Raw genomic sequence first — 18864 nt, forward strand, 5'->3', positions numbered from 1 at the left:
TAAGATTGAATACATAAGGAAGAAGCAAAGATATAACAAAAATCAACAACCGCACCAGCTGAATTATATAAATTTAATGTTTTTATAGATTGTATTATCAGTAATTTGACAACTGGATTTAATGTCACTCAATTTCGTGTACTTAATCCTAAAATAAAATCTATAAAAACCGTCTCGAATCTGTTATTAAAATATATCATTTCAGTAAAATCATATCGTAGATATATATTTTTACCAGTGAAAATATAAATTATCTGGCAGGTGCTAGTAAAATTATATGATTTAAACTTTTCTATAAGTAGTAATATATATATTTACATACTTATCATTATTTATTTACATCCGATGTTTAAATATTACAGTGAATGTATATTTTTGATAAAGTTATATTTTTACTAGTAAAGTCCAAATACATTTTCACCAGTAGATATATATTTCTACTAGCAAAACTATAATTTAACTGATAGGCGCTAATGTGCTACTCTAAAATGTCTATGAAACTCAATTTGACAGTTGCGAAACGTCCATTTATTGATCAAACCCAAACCTAACCTAATTCAGGTTCTAAAACTAATTATAGTTTAAGAACTTTTATTATATCAAGTCTAAAAAACAAACTAAGCCAACTCATTTCTCAGGGAAAAATAAGCGGAAGAATAAGTAAAAACAGACATCGCATCTCACATATTGCTCCATAGTTTGTCGGCATTTCGATATTACACTATGTTAAAATATGATAGATTTCATTACAGATATTATAAGAGGACTGATCAAAATATATTCAAACCGAATTTTGGTCAATAGAAAAGCGCTCACTTCTCAGAAGGCAAAAATTCACGTCAAAAGCAATAAATTCGCGTCGACGCCGTCACATTTTATAATTTCGTTGAATACTATTTATTATATGTTAGATGCTAAAGATCCATTTTTCTGTTTCGCAGATGAAGAGAGCGCACAGCGAGTACAAGAACGGAATGAAACTGCTCAACAATAAGATCTACTACATCATCTCCGGAAATAAACTGCTGGGGAATCAGAAACTACCCGACGATATCGACTTTGATTACAAGCGATTTATAAATATTTTTTAAATTATGTCAATTTAGTAAAATCATATCAGAATACATTTTCACCAGTGAAAATATAAATTATCTGGCAGGTGCTAGTAACAGTATATGATTTCAACTTTTCTATATGTAATAATATACATATATATTTACATACTTGTCATTATCATTTACATCTGCTATATAAATATTACAGTGAATTTGTATTTTTGGTAATGTTATATTTTCACCAAGAAAGTCCAAGTACATTTTCACCAGTAGATATATATTACTAACGAAAATATAATTTAACTGATATGCTGCACTAAAATGTCTATGAAACTCAATTTGACAGTTGCGAAACGTCCATTTGCTATTCAAACCCAAATCTATCCTAATGAAAAACCTAAAGTTAATTATAGTCATGAACTTTTATTAGGTCAAGTCCAAAATACAAACTAAGCCAACTCATCTCTCCGGGGAAAATAAGCGGAAGAATAAGTACAGACATCTCACATATTGCTCCATAGTTTGTCTGCATTTCGATATTACACTATGTTTTAAAAAGATGATAGCAGACCTTACCGACATTACTATGGACTTATAATATATAAGAAGGCTGATCAAAGTATATTCAAACCGAATTTTGGTCAATAGGAGAGCGCAAAAACAATTATCACTTCTCAGAAGGCAAAAATTCACGTCAAAAGCAATAAAATCGTGTCGGCGCCGTCGCAGTGGGAACGCTCGGTAACGAGCGTTCCCGCTGCGACAGCGCCGACACGATTTTATTGCTTTTGACGTGAATTTTTGCCTTCTGAGAAGGGATAATTGTTTTTTGTGCTCTCCTATTGGTCAAAATTCGGTTTAGATGTTCTTTATTCGATTCTCACTCATAATATTGACATAAAAAGTCGTAATATAAACGCTTGATAATCGAGCGTTTTCACCGCGATGGCACGATTTTATTGCTTTTGACTTGGACTGGAAATTTACTAAATTTAAAAATAGCAACACTGAGCAGCAATGAAAACACGACTAATTATCAGCTAAATATTATGAGTAGACATTTTAAATTTTCTGTTCAAACCCAAACCTAAGCTAATGAAAGTTCTAAAACTAATTATAGTTCTAGAAGCCAAACTCTGGATCTTCAACCATACTTTCACTTACAGCAGCAAAATTCTCGGCTGAACGGACGCCACAATGATGCACAGGCCTTACCTTATCTTCAACGCTTCCATTCTCTTTAAATTATCTCACTACATTGCGAATTGATCGCTCAGTAGGACGATGAAATTGATCATTATCTTACCGTAAATTTATATATACAGTTCCTACAGAATTGTTTGTGTAAAACAATTTAGTAGTGGTTAAGCGATCCATTTCGTAAAAAAGTTGTTGCAAACTAACATCTGATACTTTGAACCTGTATGATTATTGACATCTGTCTGATTTATAGTGCTGCCAATTGAATCAATCTTTTTATATAGATAATTATTTTACATTGTTTAAAAAGGAATTGTACTGAAATTCAATAGTATATTTTTAATGTTAGCATTACAAAAGGGTAAAAATATTTTTTTAGCTCCATCTCGTCGCTCTTTTATATACACTTTGGTTAGCTACTATTATATTCTTTAATCTGTGGTCACTATACAGTTGTTTTCGCCGCTGTTTATTAGCGTTGATTTATTATTAATAATACAATAAACAACCACTGTGTAGTTATTTGAATTTAATATAAATTATTTGCAAAAGATAATTGATGATAAAATAGTATTGGTGTATGATATTTGAATGTATATCAGCTCATGTTTTAAATGTATTGTGTTGATAATATGTGAGGGGAGCAACTTAGTTTCTGAAAGGCAGCAGTGTCTGAGACTGCGATGTGAATCAGCAATTCAACAAGCTAGTGGAGGAAAGCATCAGTGTACAGCAATGACAGTTTTCAACTGTTTTTTTTTGTCGTTCTTTCTGTACTATATTAATAGTCTAATAAGTAAAATATTGAGTGAAACACTATTTAGATTACTAAAAAAATGGTTTTATTATGCTGGTGACTATGTGCACATTTATGAAACATCATATATATTTTTATACACGAGAATTACATTACATTCAATCAATATACGTATAATAATTATTTACAATAAGATAGTCGAATATCATTGTAAGAACATACAATATTCGTTAAATGTTTATATTGTATATACTATGTATATATTCTTTAAATAGTATATGTATGTATATAAATAAGTTTACTATAATAAATCATTGATTAAAAGTCGGTGCTACAATTAAATCAATATAATTAATACACATTTGGATGATGTTTATCTTTATAATTAAATTACCTCTTTGTAGAAGAAAGTGTTGGATCAGGAGTACTGTTAAAATTTAATTCATAAATCTGTATTATAGTAAATCGACTGATATTTTGTGATAATCGACACTAAATTTATCTCTATTATTTTTTTCCTCAAATCAGATAAAAACCGAGAGCGGGGTTGAATGAAACAAATAAAACCAAAGTACTGCCCTGTGTACTTACATATACCTGTATTACCCATCGGGGCGACTGACTGATCGCAGAACAGAATTTTAATAATCGAGAATATTGTTTAAAATATTATTCTTAATTATAAAATGAATAAAATAGAAATCGAATTCTGAACGAAGGTGCATTTTTGTTGTCAGTTAATAAATCAACGCCATGTAGACAAATCAAAGAGAACGTTTTGTGATGAAGTTATTTTTAATAGAAAATCATAATTAAATCAAACTAAAAAGTATAATGTCTAAATTTATATTTAAACTCAATCAATCAGTTTTACCATAATGAAAAGTTTTAATCAGTGTCCCAAAGTACAACACCTTCCTCTGTATATATATAACTAATAAATAACTAATGTCACAAAACATTGAACTCATTATATTTAAACGATTATGTACTACACACGTATATAGCGATTTTTTTTCAACATTACTGAGAGACATTGAGATACATTCATAGATTACGTAAACATTGATCGGCTATTGCATTCTGACATCTACTAAAAGTTAAGATATTGATTAAGACAATATCTCTGACGCTTACTATATTTTTTTTGGAGTATATACAGTAATCAACGATAAACAAGAAGCTGAATTAAACTGTTATGAAATATATGTATTTTACAAATGCTCTTTAATAAGAACACGTTCACTATAAACTAAGATTTGTGAATTGGTCACAGATTGCTATATTGTAATTTAAAAAGTATCTTGTATTTTTGAATCTACCATAAAGTTATGTATATATTTTCAATAAGACAAATAATGTTTCAATTTGATTCATTTAAAATCATAATTTTTACGTTGATCCTAATCAAAAAATGTCTCAATAATTAAAGGAACGTCACATATAATACATAACTAACATCCATTGCTAGCTGTATAATTTCTTACTCGTATGCTGCTATAAAACTTTCATTTTTGTTATCCAGATTTTTAAATCTTTGATTGTCGACACGTGTGCCGTATTTTTTAATCCGACTTTCGAATGTTTTTTTTATTTTCTCAATATATATCAGTATCGTTTATTAAAAAAATAATTTATTTACTATTTAGCGATACTTCACATTTATATATATGTATATCATATAACATCACGTTTCGACTATATATCAATTATATACGTATTATATATTTATAATTTCATAAAAATAAAACGAAAAAAACACACAAGCCCGTAAAAAATAATATAAGGATAATTTTTGGATGTGATAAAAAATAAAAATAAAATATATAGAACTTAATAGAATCATTTAATTCATCAATGAGTTAATCAAAATAAAGTATAAAGTAGAAAGTAATCGAAATACAAAGAGAAAACATTTATACACATATATACACAATAATTTACAAAAAAAAAAAAAAAAATAAAGTTTACATGCAACTAACAACAATATATACACAAATAAATTCATATGGAATAAACTCTATCTTAAACGCTATTTACGACACAATACACGGAATATTTCTATTTAAAATTCAGTTCGTTTTACAATACTGATGCGCCAATAATTTAATTAACGACACGAATACATTTAATTTGAAATATATAATTTAATAAAAAATATATATTATAATAATAATAATATAAAAAATAAAGTATAACCAGTCAATTAATACGAACGACGCTGGACTTCAATAATTGTAAATAAAAGTCACTCCTTTCTTTTAAAGTAATAAAATAAATAAAACGCCTTTGGTAACAATAAAACGTTGGGCGTATGCATATTATATATACATATATATATACATATGCATATATTTATGGTTAGTATAGATGAGAGCATTCATTAATCACAAATAAATAATTATATCATGAATGGCATAAATGTTATTATATAAATACAATAAAAAAAAAAGTTTGAATTCATAAAACTAAAGCATAAGAAAGTATTTTACGACTGAATTTCTTTTCAGATAGCATATTTATGTACATGCCTTCTAAATAAATAAATATTTCATGTTAAAAACTCTATATATATATATATATGAAATACTAATAGTGACATGGAAAAAAATTCATCGATCACCACTAAACTTATAATCTAATCACTGATATAATAAATATACATTTAAAAATTATATTAATCCAAATCTCCTTCGACTAAATTAGAATAATAATATACTCGTAATTACATACATAAAGTATAAATATAGGTATAATGACAAGTGTTAAAAATCTAGATGCCAAATTAATTACTGCGCTATGTTTCGAATATATCCGTCGGAGTTGAATCCTGTATCTTAATTCATGGAAATTAAAATCATTTTAAAACAAGTTCAATTCATAAATTAAAGTAATATAAAGCTAATCATAAATTTGTAAATAAAGTATATTTAAGCAACCCTTTCAAATTTTTATAGAATAGAGATGAGTTTTTACAGCAAGGTAACATACTCATTCACAAACACGCATATTATATTGATATATAACACCTAGAGAAATTCATGTGCCATATTAGGTGTATTATATGAGACTTGCGTGCAAAAATACCTCTCTCCACATTTTTAGGAAATTAAAAAAAAACTCTCAGACTACATATTACTTCTAAGAAACACTCGTGTAGAATTCTTATATTTTGTAGTTAACCTAGTAATACATTGTCAAGCTTCTCAAGCTCTTTAAAATGACTTATAATTATTCATCTCAAAAATGCATCTTTTGGAGAGAGGCATCTTCCGTCCGGGTCCCAAAGAAAGTAGATAAATGCAGAGATAATTTATTTTACACGTTAACATCATCTAACTTCACAATGCTTATTGTGCGACATCGACGGACAGTTCAAAACGTCAGCGTTGGACTGATCCATGTTCGATGGATCGTCGGCTGACGTGCTAGGGGAGTCTTTCATGACGTAACCGGAACCGCCGGCGCCCCTAGACAGTTTCAATCTGATCGGAGACACTTTCGTCGTGCGCGTCTTAGATTCTGGCGCAGCGACGGGAGTGTCCAACGCCAGCGGATCCGGAGCAGTCGGATCATAACCGCTGACGAAAATTTCTTCCGAGGATCCCCCTGCTGCGGGAACGAATCCCTCGGACGATTGATTCGCTATCGCTTTATCGGCGGAGCCGCTAGGAGTTTCTGAACTCTCATCTTTCCTGAGCAAACGTATCACCAATTTGGTAGAATCTTCCGATTGCTTGTCGACGACGTGAATATCAGACGAGCGCTTATCGCGCTTCTTCTTCCTCTTTTTGCTCTTTCCGCGCTTCTTCTTGTCCTTCTCTCCGCCTTCGAAATCGGCCATCACCATCCGTCTGAACTTCATGCTTTCTCGACGCAAATCTTCCACACTAGGCTTGGCTTGAATGTTGGTCAGGCGTTTCTTAGGCGGTCTGAATTGGCAATCGTACTTTGAAACGGTCGTGTCGAAGGTACGCTCCGACGTGTAATTACCCAATTTAATCTTTAACTTGGGAGCGATTGGCACGTTGCAACTGGCCGTAGGTGGCGGCGGTTTTGTTACACGACCTCTACGTTTATACGATAGAGCTAGTTGAGAAGGAGTCGAAAGAGAAGAAAGGGACGACATTATATCGTCTGATTCGTCGTCCAAATGTCGCATTTTCCGTCTCTTCTTTTCCATGTTCGCATCCACTACTGCCTTATAATCTTCTCTAGTCGGTATGCTCGTCATGGAAGCGACCGCTTTAGGGATGGTGATTACGTTTCGACTGAAAGTCTGAACTACAGGTGGTGTGACTTGATTCGGCGTGACGCACACGCTCGGATCGTCCATGTTCATGTCTTGAGTGCAATACTGTCTCAACAATTCCTTCTTTCTCATCCTTCTCAAGTTGGACGTGCCGGAAGAGCCGACGGCGCTCGGCGTACCAATGGATTGAATGCCTGGCTGCTGCTCCATGATAGGTATGCTAGGTTGCTGTACGACCGGAGTGACGCAACTAGCCGAATAATTAGCGTCCAAAAATGGACCTTTAATTTTGACTTTTAACTGATTACGCGGATCAGTGAGGGAAACTTTCGGCGTAGAAAATTCATGAATAACACGGGGGGGTTCTTCGACGACGTGTTCCACTTGCACTGAAGAAATGTTCATTGTAGGAACGTCGACGGTTTCTTGCGATTTATTACTGCTAGCGATGAGGGCGGAATGTAACTCTTTCTCTACCTCTTCGTCGATCTCGGCAAATTCTTGATCGGCCGTTCCGCTAGCAAACGCACCCAAGAGATGATTGTTGAAAGCGTCCGTATTGGAAGGTTCAAACGCGCTATACGTACGCTTATCGACCGGCCCGGGTAACACGGGTTGTACGATATTAGTGAAAGGCGGGACGTTCTCTACGGAAGTATTCAAAACGACGGGCGAACCGGTCGGCTCGACAGCCGGCGGAAGAACATATATCGGCGACGGAGGACGCAGCTCTTTTATATCCGTCGAATAAGTTCTCTTGTTAATTTGTTGCTGCGACGGACTAGTAAACTTCGGAGATTGCGAAGAATCGTGATAACTTTCGCTTTTTCTCTCGTGCACGTCGGTGGATCTGCGGCGTTCTCTCATTGATTTGAGATCGCCTACGTTATCGTTAGCGATGTCTTCGTCGAAATTGAGATCGTAGACAGTGCCTACTAATTTTGTGTGAATTGTGTTACCTATACTAGGATAACCCATATCCATGTGCATATAGCTCCGCACGCTCTGCGTGCTCTTGCCTCTGGGGCGGCCTCTTCCCCTTCCGGCGCCGCGACTGTTACGAGAAACTCCTCTACGGCTTCCTTTATCGCCCTTAGGCGATTTGCTCGGACTTTTACTGGGCGATTTGGCCGGTTGTGGGACGAATCTCGAGGACGTTCTTGTGGGTTTGGACGGAGATTTCTTTCCCGACATGGGCGATACGCTACTTATATTGGACGATTCCGTCAAAACTTGAGGGGTGTGCAGAGCCGAGTTCGAGAATTCGTCTGCAGTGGTCATGGGCGAGGCGAAAGCGGCAGGCGACGTCATATCTTGTTCTTCCTCGTGATTGGACGAATGTTCGCTTGCGGGTTTCGGCGTCAAAGGCGCTATCATCGCCGTTGTTAATGCCATATTATGAGACGACGAAGTGAAAGCAGCAAGACACGTCGTCGGGAACGATATAATCGGCTCCTCGTTCATTTTCGACATCTGAGGCATAGAGCTCGAATAAGACAAATTGAGATTAGTCGGAAACAGCGGAGGCGGCACAGGCGGTAAAGGTAGTTCAGAATTGATCGTGGCCGGCGGATACATCGATACGGGTCCGCCGACGAACTGAGAGGCTTCCGACGAGAACTGTGCATATGGAGAAGTGTTAACGGAGCACGGATGAAAACCTTGATAATTCATACTCTGCAACACGGGATTATGAACGTTAACCGATTTAGTATGTTCGACTTCCTCCTGTTTATGAGACGTATCAGACGTTTCGGAAGTTGCGCTCGAAGTGGACGATCGCCTCGCAGGAATGAGTTCCATTTCAGACCAATTTTTCTGCTGTCGAATGCTATTGTACGGAGACGAAATGGGAGTGCATTCGGGCTGCTGTAAAACATGATCGTTTTCAAAACTCGGCATTGAATTACGCCGCTCCATTTCGATTTCTTTATTTTGTTCACTCAGTTCTTTATGTTGTATAACTTGCATATCCATCGAAGGCGGATGTATGACGTTATTCATGTTATCTATTTGCATCTGATTCTCAAAACTCTTCTCGTGCTCTTGTATATAAATCGGTTTAGGTATTATCTCGTTCTGTAACATTGACGCGTTATTATCGAGGATGTTTTCAACGTGAAATTGGTTAACTTGCTCTGTTTTTTCCATTATATAATTATCCTGATTTTGGACTTGAGGTTCGGTGAACTTCGGTGCGCTATCTTGCGAACTGTAACTCGCCGTTTCGTCCACGCTATGATACGAAGCTTCCGACTTTTGATTAAGATTATATATGGAATCGTTACACGGTATGTTCGCAGCCGCTTCTTTGTTCTCTTTTACATCGTCATAAATATTTTCAGCTTCTTTAATTTCTTCGGGCTTATCGTTCTTTTCGTACGGGTCGCACTCCGGGAACGCAGGCATGCTTTTCTCTGCATTTTCATCTTGATTACCAGTCGTGGACGGTATTTTTGCGAGCATTTTCATTCGCAGTTTTTCGACCAAATGCAGCGTTTCACGAACGCCTCTGTCTTCTTTTGAGTCTTCTTTGAACAAAAATAGATCCGTATTGAAGAACGTCAACGGCGTCGACTTCATTATTTCGTCGCTGCCTTGAGCTATGTTAAATCCGTCATCGGGCACAGTTTCGTCAACAGCGAGAATGTCATTGCCGAAGTCAAAAAATTCTGAGCAACCCGTATCTTTGATTGCGGGCGGAGAGAAAATAGAGCGATTAGGATAGGCCGGCTGAAGGAAAGACGGTTTAATCGACTTGTCGACGTTCTCCGTTTCTTGTTGTTCTTCATGACAGGCCGAAAGCTCTTCGGGTATAGGTTTCTCGGGTGATTTCAAAGGCGTCTGTATTAGTTTGGCATCTTCTTTAGGTTCATGCTGTCTGCTCTTAGATTCGTTGACTTGATTTTCCAACTCCGGTGTTTTCACCGTTTTTACGCTACTCTTAATAGGAGATTTCCTCTTGCTCTTTTCGAACGTTACATCTTTTTCTTTATCTTTGACAGCTTTTTCTTTAACTTGACATTCCACATTAGAAACTTTCTTGGGCTCGTAAAGATCTCGCTTTTTATTGTCGAACTGAGCGGTCTCAATCGCAGAATTATCCGTATTTTTACTTGCAGACGAATGTTCGGCTTTTCTGTTCAATTCTTTCTGATTCTGCTTATCTTTTCGTCTATCGATCGACGCTTCGGGTTTCATAACCTTCTCGGGCTTCTCCTCTTTCTTTATATCGCTGACGATAGCGGCTTCTACTTTTTTCGGAGGAGAGAACAGACTCTCGGAACGCTCGCTCAAAAGCTTTAACTTCTTGTCCGCTTTCCGTTCCGCAAATGGAAGTTTACTGGGCTCGCGATCCTCTTTGGTGTCTTTACGGAAGGCGGAGGGAGAGGTTGATTTATCTTTAGCTGGTTTTCCCTGCCCGGCATCCTTCCGGTCAGGTATATTTCCAGACCCTGTAGTAATACTTCTGGTTCTAGCACGTGCTGAAGCCCTAGCAGCCGAACCGGCGCCGGCTCTGAGTGGTTTCTCTCTTTCAACAGGCGATCGTTGCAGTGCAGGGGGTTCGGCGCCTCCGTCGCTCGTTTTGAGCTTCTTGTCTGCCGCTTTACGTTGAGCGTTACCGATGCCACTTTTACTGCTTCCGACCACGGCCGGGGGAGTTGATTTTTTCTGTCGTGTTCCACGAGGTGAGGATATATTGGATTTCGATTTATCGAATGAGGTGTCTTTGTTGGCTTCCGAGTCGCTGGATGAGGAAGAGCCGACTTTCGATCCCTTGTCAAGAAAGGGCAGGTCGATAGTCGTTCTTCTAGGAGGGGAAAATATTGATTTAGCAACGTTCTTTTTCTCCGGAACTCGTTTCGGGGGCGGTTTGACCGTCTCCGGCTCTTCTTCGGATTCGGAGCTGCTGGAAGAACTGGTACTGCTGCTGCTCGACGAAGACGAGCTTGAAGAAGATTTTTCTACTTTAGACTTCTTTTCGTCGTCTTTCTTCGGAGACTTAGTGGTCTCCGGCGCTGTTTTCTTTACCGGTTCTTCGACTGGTACTTCGGGAGCCTTTGTCAGACCACTCTTTATATGTTCCGCTGCTTTTTTAGCAGCTTGTCTCTGCGGAACGTAAGCCAATATATCTTGAGGATCTTTCTCCGTATCCTTCTCGAATTCGAACACATCGTTTCCTCCAGCGCCTGATTTCGATTCTTTCTTAGATGCATCTCTAGGGGAGATGTCTTTAGATTCCTTTCGCTTATCCTTTGCCTTTGGTTTAGGTTTCAGTTTAACGTCTTCGACTGGTGGAAGCGGTTTATTTTCAGGAACAGACTCGTTTTGATCCTTATTTTTAATGTTAGCAGTTGTAGAACGCATATTTTCAGAAGCCTTTTTAGCAGCTTGTCTCTGCGGAACGATCAAATCTGACGGATAGTCCTTATTTTTAGACGATTTAGCGACTTCTTTAGGTTTCTTCTCGTCTTCCGATTCGTTGGTCTTTTGTTTTTTGACTTGCGCTGAGCTTTTATTGTTACCTTTCGGAACAGGATTGAATTCTTTGACGGCAGCTTTGGTTCTGAAAGGATGCTGCTGAGAATCGCTAGTAGCGTTCGAAGATTTATCTTCGTTGACGTCTTCGTTCTTATTACTGTCGCTGGCTTCGCTGTCTGAATATATATTCGTGGTTAGCTTATGCTTTTTATAAGGTCGCGGCATCATCAACTCGTCGCTCTCCGTTCCGGAAACGGGCCTTGCGGCCATTTCCTTCGCCAACTGACGCAGAGTTCGACTCATCGGCTCGACTTTCTTAGCCGGTTCTTCTTCGCTCGAACTTTCAATTTTAGTCCGCGACGCCGGAGTGTGCCTCGATTTTCTCTTATCTGTTTTAGCGTTCTGATCTTTCGATTTAGGCGATATTTTCTTTTTTGGCGGTTGTGGAGGCCGCTCGGCCTCTTCTTCATCAGTCGTGGAGTAAATAGGTCTAGAATATTTGGTCTGCGGTCTCTGTATCTCTCTATCGGGAATACTTTCCGCTCCGCTCGACAATCCGCTGTATAAACTGGCACTTCTACCCGCCGAACCGTTGAAATACAGACGTCTAGGATTATCGGCGGGTTTAGTGCGTTTCACCAACCCGTTCAAGTCTTTTTCGGTGTCTTCCTTGGAACGGGAACCGCCGATCATCGACAATATTGAGTCAAAATCTTCAGTGTGATCTACGGCACGTTCGTGCGAATATAAACGATCGTATATTGAAGGACCATGATTCGCTTCGACGACGGCGTTGACCACGACGGAAGATAAACTCTGTTCGTTAGTAAGCACGGCGACTTGCTTATGAAAGGTCTGTTCGCGCATTTTGAAATACGTCCGCGATAGCTTCTCGCGTCTGCTCACCATGTAACACAAATTACGAACCCGCTCCAAGTCCTGTCTCAACTGAACAAACATTCTCTTCTTGTCGATATCGGCTTGCTCTTGCCTGTGCATGAGCATATCGGTTTCGTCCGTTTTGGGTGGAAGCAGCGGCCGATTGTGACCGGCCTTGCGCTTCAATTTCCAATAGTTATACATGTATTGAATTCCGTCCTGATCGACGTCTAATAGATGAGTGCTGATATCTTTTATGCTGACGTGTCTGTCGAACTCTGCTTCGATCTCATGCAATCGAATGGCACGCGCTTGCGACTTCTCCTCTGATGTCATGTCCTTTCTGCGTTTACGTTTTGACTCGTCCTCGTCCGAACCGGATCCGGTGTTTTTATCCTTTTTAGAGTTAACACTGTGGCGTTGACAATACGACCTGAGTTTGACTCCGTCGTCAGCGTTTTCGTCTTCGATTATGGCACGCATTTCGAGTCCGTATTTGAAAGCGCACGTAACGTGGTAAGCTGTTTTGCAAGTCTTGACGGAGCACTGGATACAGGCTCCTGTGCGCTCGCGACATAGAATGCAAATCAACGACCATCGTGACGGCGGTATTGCTGATATTTTCGTAATCGGCTCCATTTTTTCGGCGCAGCCGATGGATACCTCGGGTATCCAAAGTACACAACTCACGTGAGCCCATTTGTGCCGTGACGGCGTACATTTCATCGCGCCGCCGTGATTGGGACATAAGACGCACACTGGCCGGACGCCGTCTGCGCAGGGACTGCATAGCCATTGTCCTGTGATAAAATTAACAATTAGTACGTTTTCTAAATATTATCCACGTGCAATTTTAATGTTACTAAATTACCTGAAGGTATCGCCGTTATTCCGTAACAAGCTTGATGAACGCATATGTTGCACGAGTCGCAAAATACCATTTCGTTTCCTTCTTCCGAATCAGGTGAACGACACACGTCACATATTACGTTTTCATCATACTCAATGCCCAAACCTTCTTCGGATTTGATGATTGCCTGTATTTTATCCCAGCAACGAACCTAAAAAAACAACTGAGATGGTAATTTGGGTATACATAATTATAAAATACAAGCTAAATTTATCCATCGTTTACCATGTTTTAGGTTTAGTATTACATCTCAATTTTTAATGGAATTAGTATTTTTCAAAAGGGACAAATATTTATGGAATAGTCTGCGCAGCTTCAGCCATTTCATAATAAACGCATCCAGCTACATTGTGGATTTTTTTATTAGGATTTGTGTTTCGCTAAATAGCAGGTAAAAAACTATAATTCAAGTTTTTTTTAAATAATAAAAGTGGAAATATTTGCAGCGCGACATAAGCTTCAAAATCATATTTGTTTACTGGAACTATCTGGTCTTTTTTTAAAAAACAGGCAAAATAAGAAATTTTAAAAATATTACAGCTGCTAAATTTGGACATTAGCAAAACGAAATATTTTTTAATGGTATAATTTAATTTTATGACTTTTTTTCCACTTCAATAGCTGACCATTAAAAAATGTATAGAATCGCATAAGGGACTTAAAAATATATTAATATTTTGATTTTGAATTAATTTTTACGTTTTAATTTAATTTGTTTTGTTTGATTTTTTTTATTGTTTATTGATTCTATTTATTATTTATGTCTTACATTTTTCATTATTTATTGAACTATATATTAAAGTAAATTTTAATTTATTGCTAAAGTAAATTCTTCACTAACATCTCACTTTTATCAACTTATTTACATCAGAGAAAATTTTGATTCAGTGGCTCTCAATATTTTATGATAGTTATTTAAGTTAACTAATGATTATTTTATTTACTTTTGTATTACAGTAAATTTTGTTTTGTTGATGAAGAAATTTATGGTTCTCAAAGTTTTTTTTTATTTAATGTATAGAAAGATAAAAACAAGAGAGAATAATACAAAAATCAATAATAAATTTTTTTGAAAACAATGCATCTAAAACATATTTTAAAATGTATACGTGTGAATTTCTTTTATCACGCGTGAAGCACACGTTACTCGTTTTTGTGATGCTATAATAACAAATCGTCCATATTGGAAACCTATTGAGATAATATGATAATATTACATCAAAATATTATTTAACCCTTTGCACTCCAGACATTTTCAAAAGTTTTTCAGCAACTCATTTTCAGTGAATTTGTCTATAATTATGTCATTAAAAATAAGTATATAGTGACCAGATGTTTTAAAAAATAAAATAGTGATAATATATTTGCATTGTTCAAATAAAAAAAAATACTGCCTGATACAATTTGACGGGTTCTGTAAATCTGTGTTAAATTCGGAAACTGAAGTTGGATCATCCTTTATGATTTAATTCAATGGCCGTTTTTATCCACTTTAATAGCAAAACATATAGATTCACATAAAGGACTTAGATGCAAAACCAGTTTATTTAAATGCATTCTAAAAAAACTCCTGTCTATTAATTTAACCACTTAAACGGCAGTAACCCACTGGTGCATATTATTTTTTTACAAAATATTTTTTTAAAACAAGTCTACTGCCTTAATTTTTAGTAAACCGAGTATTTTATATTTATTTTTAGAAAAAGATACTGACAGGTATGAAGAGAAATAACAGGTGACTCAATAAAAAGTCGCTGGCATTTAAAGGGTTAATACAATTTATATTTTTTATGAATCTTTTGAAGCATTTTGATTTTTTTCACATTTGATCAATTTTGATGTTAGCGTATAGAATAAAAAGTAATACCTACTAGCATGTATTCGAGTAGCAAACCAACCACAAAGGGGAAATATAATTTGTACCTCCAGCTCCTCGATGACCCTCTCTAACTGTTCTTCGTGCAGCGGTTGGGCGCCGGCGCGCGCTCTTTCGCCGTTGAGAGCGCGCAACCAAGCGGCGTCGCACGCATCCATATCGTAAGCGCAAGCGCTTTCAGCTCGGGCGACGGCGCAGCTCAAATAGTGTTCGCTAGAGTTGAAATTACTGTCTTTGCTGAGTCGCACATATTTTTTCGGCCTGTAAACATAGCAAACATCGGCGTTAACGCGCGCACGTTGCTTCCCGCAAACCACCAAACGACTGACGGTACTGACAGTTTAAATTCATGACGCTGAAACGACGGTCTTTGTTTGATTTCTGTGACTGCCGGCTCGGGTAGCGAATCCGGATTCACCGGCACTTGTACGCCCCTCTCCCACTCCTGCTTCCACGGATCGGTGATGACCCAGTACTCGTCGGCTGCCAGTGGTTCCGAATCTGGCAGTTTCATAGCACTAATGAGGTCCTTCCTGTGTTTATTAAAAACATTTAAATATAGTTATTGTGTTGCATTCGTTATGCAAATGCAAGATGATCGCGGCCTGTTCATGTATCTAGCCAGGTAACTTAAAAAAGTCTAACGCGTCTTCTGAGATTATATTATTTAATGATGCGGGTATTATATTAGCAATATATTGATCATACATTTACTTTTTTATTAATTCGCTATGGAATATCAAGTTAACTAACCGCTAGAGTTAAAGAATGATGCACAAACGTTACTACAAACATGATATCTTCCGATTAACACATTATAGTTCATTTATATAATACATAACAAAACTTCGCAGTTTTCAAGTGTTAAAAATAACGTAAATTAAGCTTATAAAAATATTGTGCGAACGAAAAAACCTAAAGAATGCAATATATGCATTTATAATTTAGCTTTTGTCAAAGCATATAAATACAGCGGACCATAATGTGTTAATAATATAGATTGAATAAGAGTAGTGCAATTGTGTTGCAGGCTGACACTCAGATCTACAAATTGCGACACTCAGATGGACTGTTTTGCAGTATGAAAAATTTTAATGCATTTTAATAATCAAAGTGTAGTTCAGAGAACAATTTGTCTTTGATCAGCAACATTACTGATCTATGTAGAAATATTGTAATTTAATACAAAAAAAACGATATTCACATTACTTCTGTAATATTCGTGCATCTCCCTTTATTTAAATTTAATGAATATAATTTACCGTTTTACTTTATGAATCGTCCATGTTTTTGATTCTAAGTTAATAATAAACTCGTTGATATTCAATAAGAATTTACTTTCTGTAATAATAATTTGCATTACGACATAAAAAGTGATAAAGATTGGATCTATATATGAATAATCGCTGTCTGCAAATAATCATAAAGACATTTTTAAAATAAAAATCGCACACGTTAAACATTATAATCGCTCGCATATAATCACATATATACACAGATACAAATTATTGCATGGGGGTGCAGCTTTAAAATACAAACCTAAATAGCTCCGCCGGGCCTTCTGGAGCGTTGCGATTAAAGTTACTGGATAGTTTGAGATCATTGTTGGACCGCTGCGTCCACTGCGTGTCCTCGGGCTCGGCTTTCCGCCGCTTGCAGACGGCAGTGCCGGACACGCCTGGCTCCTCTGCGCGGTTCGAAGCTCTCTTCACACCACGGAGAGACATGTTAGTGTCGCCTCCTGTCGATCGAGAAACAAACACGATAAATAAAATGAATACTATAAATAAACATAACGTATGTAATCGCTCTTGTATCACACTCACTACATATCAATTTAGCATCACCATCTCCTATAGGTCGTACAGTAGACTCTGTAAATAACAAGTTCAGTTAAGTCATATTTGTATACATAAACTAGAGTTTACTACTACGTTTACAATATGACTCATTCTATTTTAAATATCAATGAAAATATCGTAACATTTATTCATTCATAACACGATTTGTAAAATAAGAATGAAGTTCAAGGTCAACGTTGAAATACAATTGTAGTATTATTATATAGCTTCTAAAAATATGTCATTGTTCGTTTATGGTTGAATACAACCATTGATGTTGCATTTTTATGATATTGACCTTACACTTTTTGTGCTGATTAGAAACAAAGCATCTCAGCATATTTTATTACAGACATTTAATATTATATTGAGTGTCAAATTTCAATGTTTACTATATGATTAATAAATCGAAACAGTTTTCTATGATACGATTGAACATGACGCGCAAACAAGATTAGATTAGAAGAGTGTTTGAATAGCACTGCTTTTTATATCATTTATTTTTGATTCCGCAACTTTTGTCTTTGTCCGCAAATATGTTTTTTACTATCAGAAATATGAGTAGATGACATCCTTAACCCATTCATTACTGAGCCTTTATAAATTGCCATCCAATATAAATATTATATATTCAAAAAATGTTCCCTCGAAGCAAAATTGTATCTCAGTCTTACTTTAATGATGAAGTCAGATCTGATAAAATTAGCTAATAAATAAACGCAATATATTACTCGTCGGCAATGATAAATATTGAATTAGCTTGGCATAGTAATTTCTATTTACTGATCACCGAGAATCTGAAAGATGAATTGGCTGTTGATATATATTATTCAACAGGTTGGATTATGACATATGGAAGAAAATTTTCTATTGCTTACGGAAATAAATTATCACTAGTGAAATAATTTTGAATACGTTGTCGAAAATTCATTTATAAAATCCGTATCGATTAAATCCCGCTTTTTTGTTATTGGAGCCATTTTTATAGTTTATTTGCTAAAATTAAAACCTAAGCTTATTTTTTTTAACTATCATAACTTTATAATTGGTTGACGTTTTAACGTCAAATTTAAAATACAGTTTCGTAATGATTGTTTTTTATATTCACAATCAGTAAACATCAAACACCTACCAATAAAATTGTTTAACTTTAAAAATGAAAACGATACAGATTATGATAAAATTCATGGAATTGAAAAATTGAATCATATTTTTAAAAATACAATGATTCAATAAATTTAAGTGATTTACAGCCTTAAATTATACTAATTAACCATATTACTAGGCACAATGAGTATTGGAGATTTTCTTGATGACTACTATAGAAGCCATCCGCAGTGAGAGTTAATACGAATATATAATATTAAATTATATGTGGGAAGTAAACATTATAAAAAAAACTGAAAAATATATATAAATAAAAACACTGCTTTGAAACGATTTTTTTTACCCAACTTTTGAGCCTCTGATTTTTTAATTATTTTAGTTAATATAATATTAGTAACATCTTTGGCTAAATGAATACGTTACAGTAAATACCCAGTTTAACGTGCGATTTTGTTGACAAAATGTACAAATTTGTGCACATGGTATTCAATGTGTTGAATGTCTA

At 36.0% G+C, this 18864-nt stretch overlaps 1 protein-coding gene across 5 annotated transcripts in view; it reads right to left on the reverse strand.

Annotated features, from left to right (window-relative positions):
• Positions 1–6182: 6182 nt before the first annotated feature.
• The window catches only part of rno (PHD finger protein rhinoceros), a 36703-nt gene continuing 24021 nt past the window's right edge, over positions 6183–18864 (reverse strand). For all 5 annotated transcript variants that reach the window (XM_088187918.1, XM_088187920.1, XM_088187919.1 and 2 more), the window contains 6 exons: positions 17238–17285; positions 16951–17152; positions 15750–15944; positions 15459–15672; positions 13497–13686; positions 6183–13425 (listed from right to left, as the gene is read on the reverse strand). In XM_088187918.1, coding sequence (XP_088044044.1) covers positions 6344–13425; positions 13497–13686; positions 15459–15672; positions 15750–15944; positions 16951–17152; positions 17238–17285 — 7931 coding nt within the window. In that variant the 3' untranslated portion in view covers positions 6183–6343. The remainder of the gene's footprint in view (positions 13426–13496; positions 13687–15458; positions 15673–15749; positions 15945–16950; positions 17153–17237; positions 17286–18864) is intronic.

Source organism: Plectrocnemia conspersa, unplaced genomic scaffold (assembly GCF_051122295.1).
Source record: "Plectrocnemia conspersa isolate PC_06_02 unplaced genomic scaffold, ASM5112229v1 ptg000006l, whole genome shotgun sequence".
In the NCBI taxonomy this organism is placed as follows: Eukaryota; Metazoa; Arthropoda; class Insecta; order Trichoptera; family Polycentropodidae; genus Plectrocnemia; species Plectrocnemia conspersa.